Raw genomic sequence first — 17,343 nt, 5'->3', positions numbered from 1 at the left:
TGAACCACGAGTCACACAACAGACATGCTATGAACCACGAGTCACACAACAGACATGCTATGAACCACGAGTCACACAACAGACATGCTATGAACCACGAGTCACACAACAGACAAGCTATGAACCACGAGTCACACAACAGACAAGCTATGAACCACGAGTCACACAACAGACATGCTATGAACCACGAGTGACACAACAGACAAGCTATGAACCACGAGTCACACAACAGACAAGCTATGAACCACGAGTCACACAACAGACATGCTATGAACCACGAGTCACACAACAGAAAAGCTATGAACCACGAGTCACACAACAGACAAGCTATGAACCACGAGTCACACAACAGACAAGCTATGAACCACGAGTCACACAACAGACAAGCTATGAACCACGAGTCACACAACACACATGCTATGAACCACGAGTCACACAACACACATGCTATGAACCACGAGTCACACAACAAACAAGCTATGAACCACGAGTCACACAACAGACAAGCTATGAACCACGAGTCACAACAGACAAGCTATGAACCACGAGTCACACAACACACATGCTATGAACCACGAGTCACACAACAAACAAGCTATGAACCACGAGTCACACAACAGCCAAGCTATGAACCACGAGTCACACAACAGACAAGCTATGAACCACGAGTCACACAACAGACAAGCTATGAACCACGAGTCACACAACAGACAAGCTATGAACCACGAGTCACACAACAGACAAGCTTATGTTTTCACACAAACACACCCACACATAAATGTACACACGCACACACCCACACAGACAAGCACACACCCACACAGACAAGCACACACACACAAACAAACAGACAAGCACACACACACACACAGACAAGCACAAACACACACAGACAAGAGCACACACACACAGACAAGAGCACACACACACAGACACACACACAGACAAGAGCACACACACACACACAGACAAGCACACACACACAGACAAGCACACACACACACACACACAGACAAGCACACACACACTCACACAGACAAGAGCACACACACACACAGACAAGCACACACACACACACACACATATGAAATGATGATGTTTCAAACCAGGATATTTATTTCACAAAAAACTCTAATCAGTAAAGTTGTCGACACTCATGTCTTTTTCTTTCTGTTCATTTGCAATAACTGAAGGGCCGCGTCCTCCAAAGAGCTGAAAACAAACAAAAGCAAATTTTAAGAACAAATTGAAGAAGTTCTACAACGACAGTCATCCCTGAACATCAATACTTATATTATTCTTACATAACATGCCAGCAGGTCATGGCTAACAGAGACAAGAGCTCTTTACGAAAAGTGTCATTATGTGATTACATGTACTTATATTATTCTTACATAACATGACAGCAGGTCATGGATTCACAGAGACAAGAGCTCTTCACGAAATGTGCTTACTTATATTATTCGTACATAACATGCCAGCAGTTCATGGCTTAACAGAGAGAAGTACATAACATGACAGCAGTTCATGGCTTAACAGAGAGAAGTACATAACAGAGAGAAGTACATAACATGCCAGCAGGTCATGGCTTAACAGAGAGAAGTACATAACAGAGAGAAGTACATAACAGAGAGAAGTACATAACATGACAGCAGGTCATGGCTTAACAGAGAGAAGTACATAACAGAGAGAAGTACATAACAGAGAGAAGTACATAACATGCCAGCAGGTCATGGCTTAACAGAGAGAAGTACATAACAGAGAGAAGTACATAACAGAGAGAAGTACATAACATGCCAGCAGGTCATGGCTTAACAGAGAGAAGTACATAACATGCCAGCAGGTCATGGCTTAACAGAGAGAAGTACATAACATGCCAGCAGTTCATGGCTTAACAGAGAGAAGTACATAACATGACAGCAGGTCATGGCTTAACAGAGAGAAGTACATATCATGCCAGCAGTTCATGGCTTAACAGAGAGAAGTACATAACAGAGAGAAGTACATAACATGACAGCAGGTCATGGCTTAACAGAGAGAAGTACATATCATGCCAGCAGGTCATGGCTTAACAGAGAGAAGTACATAACATGCCAGCAGGTCATGGCTTAACAGAGAGAAGTACATAACAGAGAGAAGTACATAACAGAGAAGTACATAACATGACAGCAGGTCATGGCTTAACAGAGAGAAGTACATAACATGACAGCAGGTCATGGCTTAACAGAGAGAAGTACGTACATAACAGAGAGAAGTACATAACATGACAGCAGTTCATGGCTTAACAGAGAGAAGTACATAACAGAGAGAAGTAATATATCATGACAGCAGGTCATGGCTTAACAGAAAGAAGTACATAACAGAGAGAAGTACGTACATAACAGAGAGAAGTACATAACATGACAGCAGGTCATGGCTTAACAGAAAGAAGTACATAACAGAGAGAAGTACATAACATGACAGCAGGTCATGGCTTAACAGAGAGAAGTACATAACAGAGAGAAGTACATAACATGACAGCAGGTCATGGCTTAACAGAGAGAAGTACATAACATGCCAGCAGTTCATGGCTTAACAGAGAGAAGTACATAACAGAGAGAAGTACATAACATGACAGCAGGTCATGGCTTAACAGAGAGAAGTACATAACAGAGAGAAGTACATAACATGCCAGCAGTTCATGGCTTAACAGAGAGAAGTACATAACAGAGAGAAGTACATAACATGATAGCAGGTCATGGCTTAGCAGAGAGAAGAACTCTTTACACAATTTGTCCACACCTATCATTCCTTCTCCAACATTCTTAGTTACTCAGTCAGTCAAAAATGAAGATTTTTCAGACTTCTTAGTCATCGTGTTTGGACTAGGTAAGCTTGTTAAGTTCATGACAAGAATCCACAGCTGGCACATTATTTATCAGTAACTGCAAACAATCATAAACATGTTCTTGGTTTCAAAAATAAAATTAAAAAAAATATTTAAAGATGCCATTCTCCAGACTCCCCTGCAAAGCTTTCCAAACACTGGAAATTAACAGGAAAAGCAAATGCTTACACTACTCTCCTTCGTCATTTCCCTTTACAGTGGAACCCACCTTTAACACAACTCTCCTTCGTCATTTCCCATTACAGTGGAACCCCCCTTTAACACAACTCTCCTTCATCATTTCCCATTACAGTGGAACCCCCCTTTAACACAACTCTCCTTCATCATTTCCCATTACAGTGGAACCCCCCTTTAACACTACTCTCCTTCATCATTTCCCATTACAGTGGAACCCCCCTTTAACACTACTCTCCTTCGTCATTTCCCATTACAGTGGAACCCACCTTTAACACTACTCTCCTTCGTCATTTCCCATTACAGTGGAACCCACCTTTAACACAACTCTCCTTCATCATTTCCCATTACAGTGGAACCCCCCTTTAACACAACTCTCCTTCGTCATTTACCATTACAGTGGAACCCCCCTTTAACACTACTCTCCTTCGTCATTTACCATTACAGTGGAACCCCCCTTTAACACTACTCTCCTTCGTCATTTCCCATTACAGTGGAACCCCCCTTTAACACTACTCTCCTTCGTCATTTACCATTACAGTGGAACACCCCTTTAACACAACTCTCCTTCGTCATTTACCATTACAGTGGAACCCCCCTTTAACACTACTCCCCTTCGTCATTTCCCATTACAGTGGAACCCCCCTTTAACACTACTCTCCTTCATCATTTCCCATTACAGTGGATCCCCCCTTTAACACTACTCTCCTTCGTCATTTCCCATTACAGTGGAACCCCCCTTTAACACTACTCCCCTTCGTCATTTCCCATTACAGTGGAACCCCCCTTTAACACTACTCTCCTTCGTCATTTACCATTACAGTGGAACCCCCCTATAACACTACTCTCCTTCGTCATTTACCATTACAGTGGAACACCCCTTTAACACAACTCTCCTTCGTCATTTCCCATTACAGTGGAACCCCCCTTTAACACTACTCTCCTTCGTCATTTCCCATTACAGTGGAACCCCCCTTTAACACTACTCTCCTTCGTCATTTCCCATTACAGTGGAACCCACCTTTAACACTACTCTCCTTCGTCATTTACCATTACAGTGGAACCCCCCTTTAACACAACTCCCCTTCGTCATTTCCCATTACAGTGGAACTCCCCTTTAACACTACTCTCCTTCATCATTTCCCATTACAGTGGAACCCCCCTTTAACACTACTCTCCTTTGTCATTTACCATTACAGTGGAACCCCCCTTTAACACTACTCTCCTTCATCATTTACCATTACAGTGGAACCCCCCTTTAACACAACTCTCCTTCGTCATTTCCCATTACAGTGGAACCCACCTTTAACACAACTCTCCTTCGTCATTTACCATTACAGTGGAACCCCCCTTTAACACAACTCTCCTTCGTCATTTCCCATTACAGTGGAACCCCCCTTTAACACTACTCTCCTTCGTCATTTCCCATTACAGTGGAACCCCCCTTTAACACAACTCTCCTTCGTCATTTCCCATTACAGTGGAACCCCCCTTTAACACAACTCTCCTTCGTCATTTCCCATTACAGTGGAACCCCCCTTTAACACTACTCTCCTTCGTCATTTCCCATTACAGTGGAACCCCCTTTAACACTACTCTCCTTCATCATTTCCCATTACAGTGGAACCCCCCTTTAACACAACTCTCCTTCGTCATTTCCCATTACAGTGGAACACCCCTTTAACACTACTCTCCTTCGTCATTTCCCATTACAGTGGAACCCCCCTTTAACACTACTCTCCTTCGTTATTTCCCATTACAGTGGAACCCCCCTTTAACACTACTCTCCTTCATCATTTCCTATTACAGTGGAACACCCCTTTAACACAACTCTCCTTCGTCATTTCCCATTACAGTGGAACACCCCTTTAACACTACTCTCCTTCATCATTTCTCATTACAGTGGAACCCCCCTTTAACACAACTCTCCTTCGTCATTTCCCATTACAGTGGAACACCCCTTTAACACAACTCTCCTTCGTCATTTCCCATTACAGTGGAACCCCCCTTTAACACAACTCTCCTTCATCATTTACCATTACAGTGGAACCCACCTTTAACACTACTCTCCTTCGTCATTTCCCATTACAGTGGAACCCCCCTTTAACACAACTCTCCTTCATCATTTCCCATTACAGTGGAACACCCCTTTACTCTCCTTCGTCATTTCCCATTACAGTGGAACCCCCCTTTAACACTACTCTCCTTCGTCATTTCCCATTACAGTGGAACACCCCTTTAACACTACTCTCCTTCGTCATTTCCCATTACAGTGGAACACCCCTTTAACACTACTCTCCTTCGTCATTTCCCATTACAGTGGAACCCCCCTTTAACACAACTCTCCTTCATCATTTCCCATTACAGTGGAACCCCCCTTTAACACTACTCTCCTTCGTCATTTCCCATTACAGTGGAACCCCCCTTTAACACTACTCTCCTTCGTCATTTCCCATTACAGTGGAACCCACCTTTAACACAACTCTCCTTCGTCATTTCCCATTACAGTGGAACCCACCTTTAACACTACTCTCCTTCGTCATTTCCCATTACAGTGGAACCCACCTTTAACACAACTCTCCTTCGTCATTTCCCATTACAGTGGAACCCCCCTTTAACACTACTCTCCTTCATCATTTCCCATTACAGTGGAACCCACCTTTAAGACAACTCCCCCCTCTCCCCCCAAAATCAGATGTACTCCCTCCCCTTTAAGACCCTCCCCGTCCCCATCCGATGGACGCCTCCTTCCCTTATTAACCCACAACCCCCCCCCCCCCCCCTTCAGTTCCCCCAACAATCCTACCCAATAGAAGCCTCCTTCCCTTTTAATACCCCCATCCCCCGATTAGACCTTCCGCCCATTCAAAACCCAGTTTTCTCACATTTTCTAATACATTCTGAAAGTTTACCCCCATTTTAAGACTTTTTTTAAAGCCACGATTTTCTCAGATTTTGTTTTAGGTCTTAAAAGGAGGTTTCCACGGTATATTAACATATTATTATTATTATTATTATTATATTAACATATATTTTCATGCTGTGACTAACATTTGATGGAAACAAGTCACATGTTGCTCATGTCTGCTGATTACCAACACCTACAATTATGTGAAATTTGTAGGCTTTTGCTCCCAAAATAACTGAACAAAAATCAACCCAAAGTTTTTACAAACATGACCCCGCTGTGACCCCAAAATGTGAAGGGGGTCAACAAAACTAGGGTTATGTCGGTAGATTATCAAACCCTTAAAGTGTTCAAAGTTTCAAATGTCTACCTTCAGAAACGCCTGAGAGAACATCAATGTTAGGTTATTATGAGTTGAACATGACCCCCTGTGACCCCAAAACTTGACGAGGGTCAATCAAACTTGCGTCAAGTCTGGAGATCATCAAACCCTAGATGTGTGCAAAGTATCAAAACTCTAGCTTTAAAAACATCTGATATAACCTCAACATCCCCCCCTCCAACTACCTGGTCCCTAATGGACCAAGTTCTGTGGGACAGGAAGCATCATCATCATTGTCTCAATTCTCTGTCAGTCAGTGCGGAGTTGCTGCTTTCAAGGGAGACTACTGCAAACAGTCAAACAATAAAGTTGTAATAGATTGGATTGGATTGGATTGGATGCATTCTAAATTTTGCTGCAGGTTGACAACAAACATTTTGAGAGTTTGAACACGCAGAGTTTATGTTAGTGTTTTCTTGTTGTTGATGTATTCTTCAAATAGTACTGCAGTACAAAAAGTCGAGTGTCAGTTTCTCACGACAATTCACAGTGCAGGCACAATTCTCAAATGATCATCACCATGACAACCAGACCAACCTTCTGTTTCCTGGAACCACTTCTTCATCATCTTCATCACTGCTGCTTGCATCATCACCGTCATCCCCACTGTCATCATCACCGTTATCACCGCTGTCATCGGCATTCTCATCGTCTCCACTTCCAGACTCTTCACTGCCTCTGTAAAATGCAATGTATGAATTGAACATTGGATTGAACACTGTCATGTCCGAGATTGATGTACATACAGTGAGGCCAGCTTGTCAGGGATGTACTTACAGTGAGGTCAGCTTGTCAGGGATGTACTTACAGTGAGGCCAGCTTGTCAGGGATGTACTTACAGAAAGGCCAGCTTGTCAGGGATGTACTTACAGTGAGGCCAGCTTGTCAGGGATGTACTTACAGTGAGGCCAGCTTGTCAGGGATGTACTTACAGTAAGGCCAGCTTGTCAGGGATGTACTTACAGTGAGACCAGCTTGTCAGGGATGTACTTACAGTTAGGCCAGCTTGTCAGGGATGTACTTACAGTGAGACCAGCTTGTCAGGGATGTACTTACAGTTAGGCCAGCTTGTCAGGGATGTACTTACAGTGAGACCAGCTTGTCAGGGATGTACTTACAGTGAGGCCAGCTTGTCAGGGATGTACTTACAGTGAGACCAGCTTGTCAGTTTAGTACTTACAGTAAGGCCAGCTTGTCAGGGATGTACTTACAGTAAGGCCAGCTTGTCAGGGATGTACTTACAGTGAGGCCAGCTTGTCAGGGATGTACTTACAGTGAGGCCAGCTTGTCAGGGATGTACCGTAAAGTACCTTGTAAGCGCCCACCCCCCCTGTGCACCAATTCCGACCCAGAGAGAGAGAGAGAGAGAGAGACAGAGACAGAGAGACAGAGAGAGAGAGAGAGAAATCAGAGAGAGAGATCACAGAGAGAGATCACAGAGAGAGAGAGAGAGAGAGAGAGAGAGAGAGAGAGAGAGAGAGAGATCACAGAGAGAGAGAGAGAAATCAGAGAGAGAGATCAGAGAGAGAGAGAGATCAGAGAGAGAGAGAGCTTCTTCTTTTCCTTTCCGGCCTGGTGACGTAACAGGGTATCGCGATTCTCTCGCCATTCTCGTATCCTTTTTCTATCTACCCCAAACTCACTTGTTGTTTGCGACACATTTCCATTGGCGTTATTAATCAAATAGTCAAGAGCTGACAGCTTAAATTCAACGGTGTACGATTTGATCCGCGGCATCTTGTAATCATTGACTTGCAGGCGTTTGATATGGTTTGCAAGAGCGGAGGGAAATCATTCACAAAACTAGCAGATCAAGTGCGGAATTTTTATTACCCCTGATTTCAATGGTGCGAAGTGGGGGGTGGGCGCTTACAAGGTACTATACCCTATGCACGGTTTTGGACTAAAAGTGGGGGGTGGGCGCTTACTCGATACTGGGCGCTTACAAGGTACTTTACGGTACTTACAGTGAGGCCAGCTTGTCAGGGATGTACTTACAGTGAGGCCAGCTTGTCAGGGGTGTACTTACAGTATGACCGGCTTGTCAGGGATGTACTTACAGTGAGGTCAGCTTGTCAGGGATGTACTTATAGTGAGGCCAGCTTGTCAGGGATGTACTTACAGTGAGGCCAGCTTGTCAGTTTAGTACTTACAGTATGACCGGCTTGTCAGGGATGTACTTACAGTGAGGTCAGCTTGTCAGGGATGTACTTACAGTATGACCGGCTTGTCAGGGATGTACTTACAGTGAGGTCAGCTTGTCAGGGATGTACTTATAGTGAGGCCAGCTTGTCAGGGATGTACTTACAGTGAGGCCAGCTTGTCAGGGATGTACTTACAGTGAGGCCGGCTTGTCAGGGATGTACTTACAGTGAGGTCAGCTTGTCAGGGATGTACTTACAGTATCACCGGCTTGTCAGGGATGTACTTACAGTGTGGCCAGCTTGTTAGGGATGTACTTACAGTGAGGACGGCTTGTCAGGGTCAGGGATGTACTTACAGCGAGGCCAGCTTGTCAGGGTCAGAGCTGTACTTACAGTGAGGCCGGCTTGTCAGGGATGTACTTATAGTGAGGCCAGCTTGTCAGGGATGTACTTACAGTGAGGCCAGCTTGTCAGGGATGTCCAGACCTGGGAACCCATACGATTTCGCCGTATTTTGTACGCATGATTGTCGAGAATACGCTCAGTACGGTCAGTGGGAAAAAAATACGACGAGAAAAATTCCTAGACTACTTTTCTTCACAAGCCCATCCTGAAGCCGATCCAGTATTTTGGCACATGATTACGTCACTATATTAGCCGCCGTCGAAAAAAATATAATCGGATCGTGTCAATCAATCAAAACAACCAGGCAAACGAAAGTATGGTATTTGGCGAAATCGGCTCCGAGAATAAACAAGTGAAACAAAGAAGAAAAGTGAAAAAATTTGAAGAAAAATATCACACACACACAATTTGTAACCAACACACACATGCAGTCCCGCCCGGAATAAGCTTTTTTGGGATGATTTACGACTTTTGCGCACATTTCGAGCAGACGAAAACACAACATGGCGGCTCTCGCTCCTCCAACTATCGCGAGACACAAAAAAACGAAATCTCGCGCGCGCGAGATCCTGATACATCTGGTGTTTCTCTGTACGCTTGTCACGACGACTTGTTGACAAACGAAGATTCGCGAAAGAAAGAGAAAAGCGCAGAGTCTTGAGTAGAGAGCTAATAAAGTACCAGTAATCGCTAATCGAGCGAAATGAAAATCCGCGGCGACTTCCATTAGGTGAATGCTATTCAAGTTTAGGTAACGTTTTAGCCGCATCTTTTTATTAGCCGCAATGCGATTTTTAAAAAAAAAAATTTTAAGTCGCGGCTTGTGGTCCGTCAAATACGGTACAGTTTTTGTCAGTAAAACTTGAAAAAAGCATTTGTTTTAAATGTATAGGTAAACTTAATTAACAGTGTGACGGACGCGCATGAGGCATGTTTTAATCATGGGTGTGCAAACGCTGTGTGGAGTACGCTCATTTTTTTGAAAATACACCAAGTTTGTTTGAGAATACTCAAAGTGCAAAACAGGGGTTCCCAGGTCTAGATGTCCTTACAGTGAGGCCGGCTTGTCAGGGATGTACTTACAGTGAGGCCAGCTTGTCAGGGATGTACTTACAGTGAGGCCAGCTTGTCAGGGATGTACTTACAGTGAGGCCAGCTTGTCAGGGATGTACTTACAGTGAGGCCAGCTTGTCAGGGATGTACTTACAGTGAGGCCGGCTTGTCAGGGATGTACTTATAGTGAGGCCAGCTTGTCAGGGATGTACTTACAGTGAGGCCAGCTTGTCAGGGATGTACTTACAGTGAGGCCAGCTTGTCAGGGATGTACTTACAGTGAGGCCAGCTTGTCAGGGATGTACTTACAGTGAGGCCAGCTTGTCAGGGATGTACTTACAGTAAGGTCAGCTTGTCAGGGATGTACTTACAGTGAGGCAGGCTTGTCAGGGATGTACTTACAGTGAGGCCAGCTTGTCAGGGATGTACTTACAGTGAGGCCAGCTTGTCAGGGATGTACTTATAGTGAGACCAACTTGTCAGGGATGTACTTACAGTGAGACCAGCTTGTCAGGGATGTACTTATAGTGAGACCAGCTTGTCAGGGATGTACTTACAGTGAGGCCAGCTTGTCAGGGATGTACTTACAGTGAGGCCAGCTTGTCAGGGATGTACTTACAGTGAGGCAGGCTTGTCAGGGATGTACTTACAGTGAGGCCAGCTTGTCAGGGATGTACTTACAGTGAGGCCAGCTTGTCAGGGATGTACTTACAGTGAGGCCAGCTTGTCAGGGATGTACTTATAGTGAGACCAGCTTGTCAGGGATGTACTTACAGTGAGACCAGCTTGTCAGGGATGTACTTATAGTGAGACCAGCTTGTCAGGGATGTACTTACAGTGAGGCCAGCTTGTCAGGGATGTACTTACAGTGAGGTCAGCTTGTCAAGGATGTACTTATAGTGAGGCCAGCTTGTCAGGGATGTACTTACAGTGATGCCAGCTTGTCAGGGATGTACTTACAGTGAGGCAGGCTTGTCAGGGATGTACTTACAGTGAGGCCAGCTTGTCAGGGATGTACTTACAGTGAGGCAGGCTTGTCAGGGATGTACTTACAGTGAGGTCAGCTTGTCAGGGATGTACTTACAGTGAGGCCAGCTTGTCAGGGATGTACTTACAGTGAGGCCAGCTTGTCAGGGTCAGGGATGTACTTACAGTGAGGTCAGCTTGTCAGGGATGTACTTACAGTGAGGCCAGCTCATTTTCATTTCATTTCATTTTCATTACTTTATTGTCCCATCGCTGGGAAATTCGGGTCGCTACCCAGGTGTCTGCGTGTTTAGGTGTATTCAGCCACCTGCACTTATGGCAGAATGACCAAGTTCTTTTACGTGCCATTGTGATGACACGGGGGTGGGACATGGCTTCCGTCTCTGGGTCTGCACATAAAGTTGACCCGTGTCCGTCCCGGCCCGAATTCGAACCTGCGACCTTCCGATCACAAGTCCAGTGCTCTACCAACTGAGCTACCGGGCCTGTCAGGGATGTACTTACAGTGAGGCCAGCTTGTCAGGGTCAGGGATGTACTTGAAGGGATCGTCGTCGTCGTCCACACCGCCCAACAACGCATCCTCCTCTCCATCATCACCAGCCTGCAACACACAGCGTCATTCACCACACAGGTATGTCAATGAGAAACACACAGCGTCATTCACCACACAGGTATGTCAATGAGAAACACACAGCGTCACTCATCACACAGGTATGTCAAGGGTCAATGAGAAACACACAGCGTCATTCATCACACAGGTATGTCAATGAGAAACACACAGCGTCATTCACCACACAGGTATGTCAATGAGAACGGTATGCCATACCATACGGTCACCATACCATACGGTCACCATCTTTCGTCAGCTTTTCAATCAAGCCTTAAATCTTTATCCCCGTTAAGAATTCAGTTCAGTTCAGTTCAGCACACTCTCTCTTTCTCTCTCACTCTCTGTGTCTCTGTCTCTCTCACTCTCTGTCTCTCTCACTCTCTGTGTCTCTGTCTCTCTCACTCTGTCTCTCTCACTCTCTGTGTTTCTGTCTCTCTCACTCTCTGTCTCTCTCTCTCTCCCTGTCTCTCACTCTGTGTCTCTGTCTCTCTCTATCACTCTGTGTGTCTCTCTCTCTCTCTCTCTCTCTCTCATTCAAGAAACTCTACATGCTGTTTGTCTTGCAAATAAGTAAATAATTCTGTGATAATATTTCAGCATTGCTTGATATTGATATTCATAATGCAATTTCAAATGTCTTTTTAATTGTTTGACATGTTAATTATGTAAATTGTATTGTAGTTAACTTAACTTCTATTTCTTTTTGTTATTTATTTATTAAGGAGATTTCTTATTATTCGAGTTACCCTCAATAGGCGAGGGCCCGATAAAAAAAAGCATGTTAAATTTGCTTATTCTGTTACTCTCGATAAATAAAGTTCAATTTTCTCTCTCTCTCTCTCACTCTCTCTCTCTCTCTCTCTCTCTCTCTCTCTCTCTCTCTCTCCCCACAAAAGCTCCACATTTCACCACAAGGGGGAATCACTCAGCTCCACACAACACCACAAGGGGGAATCACTCAGCTCCACACAACACCACAAGGGGGAATCACTCAGTTCCACACAACACAAGGGGGAATCACTCAGTTCCACACAACACCACAAGGGGGAATCACTCAGCTCCACACACCACAAGGGGGAATCACTCAGTTCCACACAACACCACAAGGGGGAATCACTCAGCTCCACACAACACCACAAGGGGGAATCACTCAGCTCCACACAACACCACAAGGGGGAATCACTCAGCTCCACACACCACCACAAGGGGGAATCACTCAGCTCCACACACCACAAGGGGGAATCACTCAGCTCCACACAACAACACAAGGGGGAATCACTCAGCTCCACACAACACCACAAGGGGGAATCACTCAGCTCCACACACCACAAGGGGGAATCACTCAGCTCCACACACCACCACAAGGGGGAATCACTCAGCTCCACACACCACAAGGGGGAATCACTCAGCTCCACACAACACCACAAGGGGGAATCACTCAGCTCCACACACCACAAGGGGGAATCACTCAGCTCCACACACCACAAGGGGAAATCACTCAGCTCCACACACCACAAGGGGGAATCACTCAGCTCCACACACCACAAGGGGGAATCACTCAGTTCCACATACCACAAGGGGGAATCACTCAGTTCCACACAACAACACAAGGGGGAATCACTCAGCTCCACACACCACAAGGGGGAATCACTCAGCTCCACACACCACAAGGGGGAATCACTCAGTCCCACACAACACAAGGGGGAATCACTCAGCTCCACACAACACAAGGGGGAATCACTCAGCTCCACACAACACCACAAGGGGGAATCACTCAGTTCCACACAACACAAGGGGGAATCACTCAGCTCCACACAACACCACAAGGGGGAATCACTCAGCTCCACACAACACCACAAGGGGGAATCACTCAGCTCCACACACCACAAGGGGGAATCACTCAGCTCCACATACCACAAGGGGGAATCACTCAGTTCCACACAACACCACAAGGGGGAATCACTCAGCTCCACACACAAGGGGGAATCACTCAGCTCCACACACCAAAAGGGGGAATCACTCAGCTCCACACAACACCACAAGGGGGAATCACTCAGCTCCACACACCACAAGGGGGAATCACTCAGCTCCACACACCACAAGGGGGAATCATTCAGCTCCACACAACACCACAAGGGGGAATCACTCAGCTCCACACACCACAAGGGGGAATCACTCAGCTCCACACAACACCACAAGGGGGAATCACTCAGCTCCACACACCACAAGAGGGAATCACTCAGCTCCACACAACACCACAAGGGGGAATCACTCAGCTCCACACAACACCACAAGGGGGAATCACTCAGCTCCACACACCACAAGGGGGAATCACTCAGTTCCACACAACACAAGGGGGAATCACTCAGCTCCACACAACACCACAAGGGGGAATCACTCAGCTCCACACACCACAAGGGGGAATCACTCAGCTCCACACACCACAAGGGGGAATCACTCAGTTCCACACAACACAAGGGGGAATCACTCAGTCCCACACAACACAAGGGGGAATCACTCAGTTCCACACACCACAAGGGGGAATCACTCAGTTCCACACAACACAAGGGGGAATCACTCAGTTCCAACACCACAAGGGGGAATCATTCAGCTCCACACAACACCACAAGGGGGAATCACTCAGCTCCACATACCACAAGGGGGAATCACTCAGCTCCACACAACACCACAAGGGGGAATCACTCAGCTCCACACACCACAAGGGGGAATCACTCAGCTCCACACAACACCACAAGGGGGAATCACTCAGCTCCACACAACACCACAAGGGGGAATCACTCAGCTCCACACACCACAAGGGGGAATCACTCAGTCCCACACAACACAAGGGGGAATCACTCAGTCCCACACAACAACACAAGGGGGAATCACTCAGTTTCACACAACACAAGGGGGAATCACTCAGCTCCACACACCACAAGGGGGAATCACTCAGCTCCACACAACACAAGGGGGAATCACTCAGTCCCACACAACACAAGGGGGAATCACTCAGTTCCACACACCACAAGGGGGAATCACTCAGTTCCACACAACACAAGGGGGAATCACTCAGTTCCACACACCACAAGGGGGAATCACTCAGTTCCACACAACACAAGGGGGAATCACTCAGTTCCACACACCACAAGGGGGAATCACTCAGTTCCACACAACACAAGGGGGAATCACTCAGCTCCACACACCACAAGGGGGAATCACTCAGTTCCACACACCACAAGGGGGAATCACTCAGTTCCACACAACACCACAAGGGGGAATCACTCAGCTCCACACAACACAAGGGGGAATCACTCAGTTCCACACAACACCACAAGGGGGAATCACTCAGTTCCACACAACACCACAAGGGGAAATCACTCAGCTCCACACACCACAAGGGGGAATCACTCAGCTCCACACACCACAAGGGGGAATCACTCAGTTCCACACACCACAAGGGGGAATCACTCAGCTCCACACACTACAAGGGGGAATCACTCAGCTCCACACACCACAAGGGGGAATCACTCAGCTCCACACAACACCACAAAGGGGAATCACTCAGTTCCACACACCACAAGGGGGAATCACTCAGTTCCACACAACACCACAAGGGGGAATCACTCAGTTCCACACAACACCACAAGGGGGAATCACTCAGTTCCACACAACACAAGGGGGAATCACTCAGTTCCACACACCACAAGGGGGAATCACTCAGTTCCACACAACACCACAAGGGGGAATCACTCAGTTCCACACAATACAAGGGGGAATCACTCAGTCCCACACAACACAAGGGGGAATCACTCAGTTCCACACAACACAAGGGGGAATCACTCAGTTCCACACAACACAAGCGGGAATCACTCAGTTCCACACAACACAAGGGGGAATCACTCAGTTCCACACACCACAAGGGGGAATCACTCAGCTCCACACAACACCACAAAGGGGAATCACTCAGTTCCACACAACACAAGGGGGAATCACTCAGTTCCACACAACACAAGGGGGAATCACTCAGTTCCACACAACACCACAAGGGGGAATCACTCAGTTCCACACAACACAAGGGGGAATCACTCAGTTCCACACAACACAAGCGGGAATCACTCAGTTCCACACAACACAAGGGGGAATCACTCAGTTCCACACACCACAAGGGGGAATCACTCAGTCCCACACAACACAAGGGGGAATCACTCAGTTCCACACAACACAAGGGGGAATCACTCAGTTCCACACAACACCACAAGGGGGAATCACTCAGTTCCACACACCACAAGGGGGAATCACTCAGCTCCACACACCACAAGGGGGAATCACTCAGCTCCACACACCACAAGGGGGAATCACTCAGCTCCACACAACAACACAAGGGGGAATCACTCAGCTCCACACACCACAAGGGGGAATCACTCAGTCCCACACAACACAAGGGGGAATCACTCAGTTTCACACAACACAAGGGGGAATCACTCAGTCCCACACAACACAAGGGGGAATCACTCAGCTCCACACAACACCACAAGGGGGAATCACTCAGTTCCACACACCACAAGGGGGAATCACTCAGTTCCACACAACACCACAAGGGGGAATCACTCAGTTCCACACAACACCACAAGGGGGAATCACTCAGTTCCACACAACACAAGGGGGAATCACTCAGTTCCACACAACACAAGGGGGAATCACTCAGTTCCACACAACACCACAAGGGGGAATCACTCAGTTCCACACAATACAAGGGGGAATCACTCAGTCCCACACAACACAAGGGGGAATCACTCAGTTCCACACAACACAAGGGGGAATCACTCAGTTCCACACAACACAAGGGGGAATCACTCAGTTCCACACAACACAAGGGGGAATCACTCAGTTCCACACAACACCACAAGGGGGAATCACTCAGTTCCACACAACACAAGGGGGAATCACTCAGTTCCACACAACACAAGGGGGAATCACTCAGTTCCACACAACACCACAAGGGGGAATCACTCAGTTCCACACAACACAAGGGGGAATCACTCAGTCCCACACAACACAAGGGGGAATCACTCAGTTCCACACAACACAAGGGGGAATCACTCAGTTCCACACACCACAAGGGGGAATCACTCAGTCCCACACAACACAAGGGGGAATCACTCAGTTCCACACAACACAAGGGGGAATCACTCAGTTCCACACAACACCACAAGGGGGAATCACTCAGTTCCACACACCACAAGGGGGAATCACTCAGCTCCACACACCACAAGGGGGAATCACTCAGCTCCACACACCACAAGGGGGAATCACTCAGCTCCACACAACAACACAAGGGGGAATCACTCAGCTCCACACAACACAAGGGGGAATCACTCAGTCCCACACAACACAAGGGGGAATCACTCAGTTTCACACAACACAAGGGGGAATCACTCAGTCCCACACAACACAAGGGGGAATAACTCAGTTCCACACAACACAAGGGGGAATCACTCAGTCCCACACAACAACACAAGGGGGAATCACTCAGTGCCACACAACAACACAAGGGGGAATCACTCAGTGCCACACAACAACACAAGGGGGAATCACTCAGTGCCACACAACACAAGGGGGAATCACTCAGTGCCACAACACAAGGGGGAATCACTCAGTGCCACACAACAACACAAGGGGGAATCACTCAGTGCCACACAACACAAGGGGGAATCACTCAGTGCCACACAACACAAGGGGGAATCACTCAGTGCCACACAACAACACAAGGGGGAATCACTCAGTCCCAC

General features: G+C 46.9%; 1 protein-coding gene across 1 annotated transcript in view; it reads right to left on the bottom strand.

The window, feature by feature from the left end:
* Window positions 1-1,093: 1,093 nt before the first annotated feature.
* LOC138963311 (probable ATP-dependent RNA helicase DDX10) overlaps window positions 1,094-17,343 on the bottom strand; it is a 76,895-nt gene continuing 60,645 nt past the window's right edge. The window contains exons 18-20 of the mRNA XM_070335373.1: window positions 11,445-11,542; window positions 6,889-7,029; window positions 1,094-1,212 (exon numbers count right to left, since the gene is read on the bottom strand). Of these exons, the coding sequence (XP_070191474.1) occupies window positions 1,155-1,212; window positions 6,889-7,029; window positions 11,445-11,542 (297 nt within the window). The 3' untranslated portion in view covers window positions 1,094-1,154. The remainder of the gene's footprint in view (window positions 1,213-6,888; window positions 7,030-11,444; window positions 11,543-17,343) is intronic.

The sequence above is a fragment of the Littorina saxatilis genome, linkage group LG3 (genome assembly GCF_037325665.1).
Source record: "Littorina saxatilis isolate snail1 linkage group LG3, US_GU_Lsax_2.0, whole genome shotgun sequence".
In the NCBI taxonomy this organism is placed as follows: Eukaryota; Metazoa; Mollusca; class Gastropoda; order Littorinimorpha; family Littorinidae; genus Littorina; species Littorina saxatilis.
This window is presented reverse-complemented; position numbering and strand designations above follow the sequence as displayed.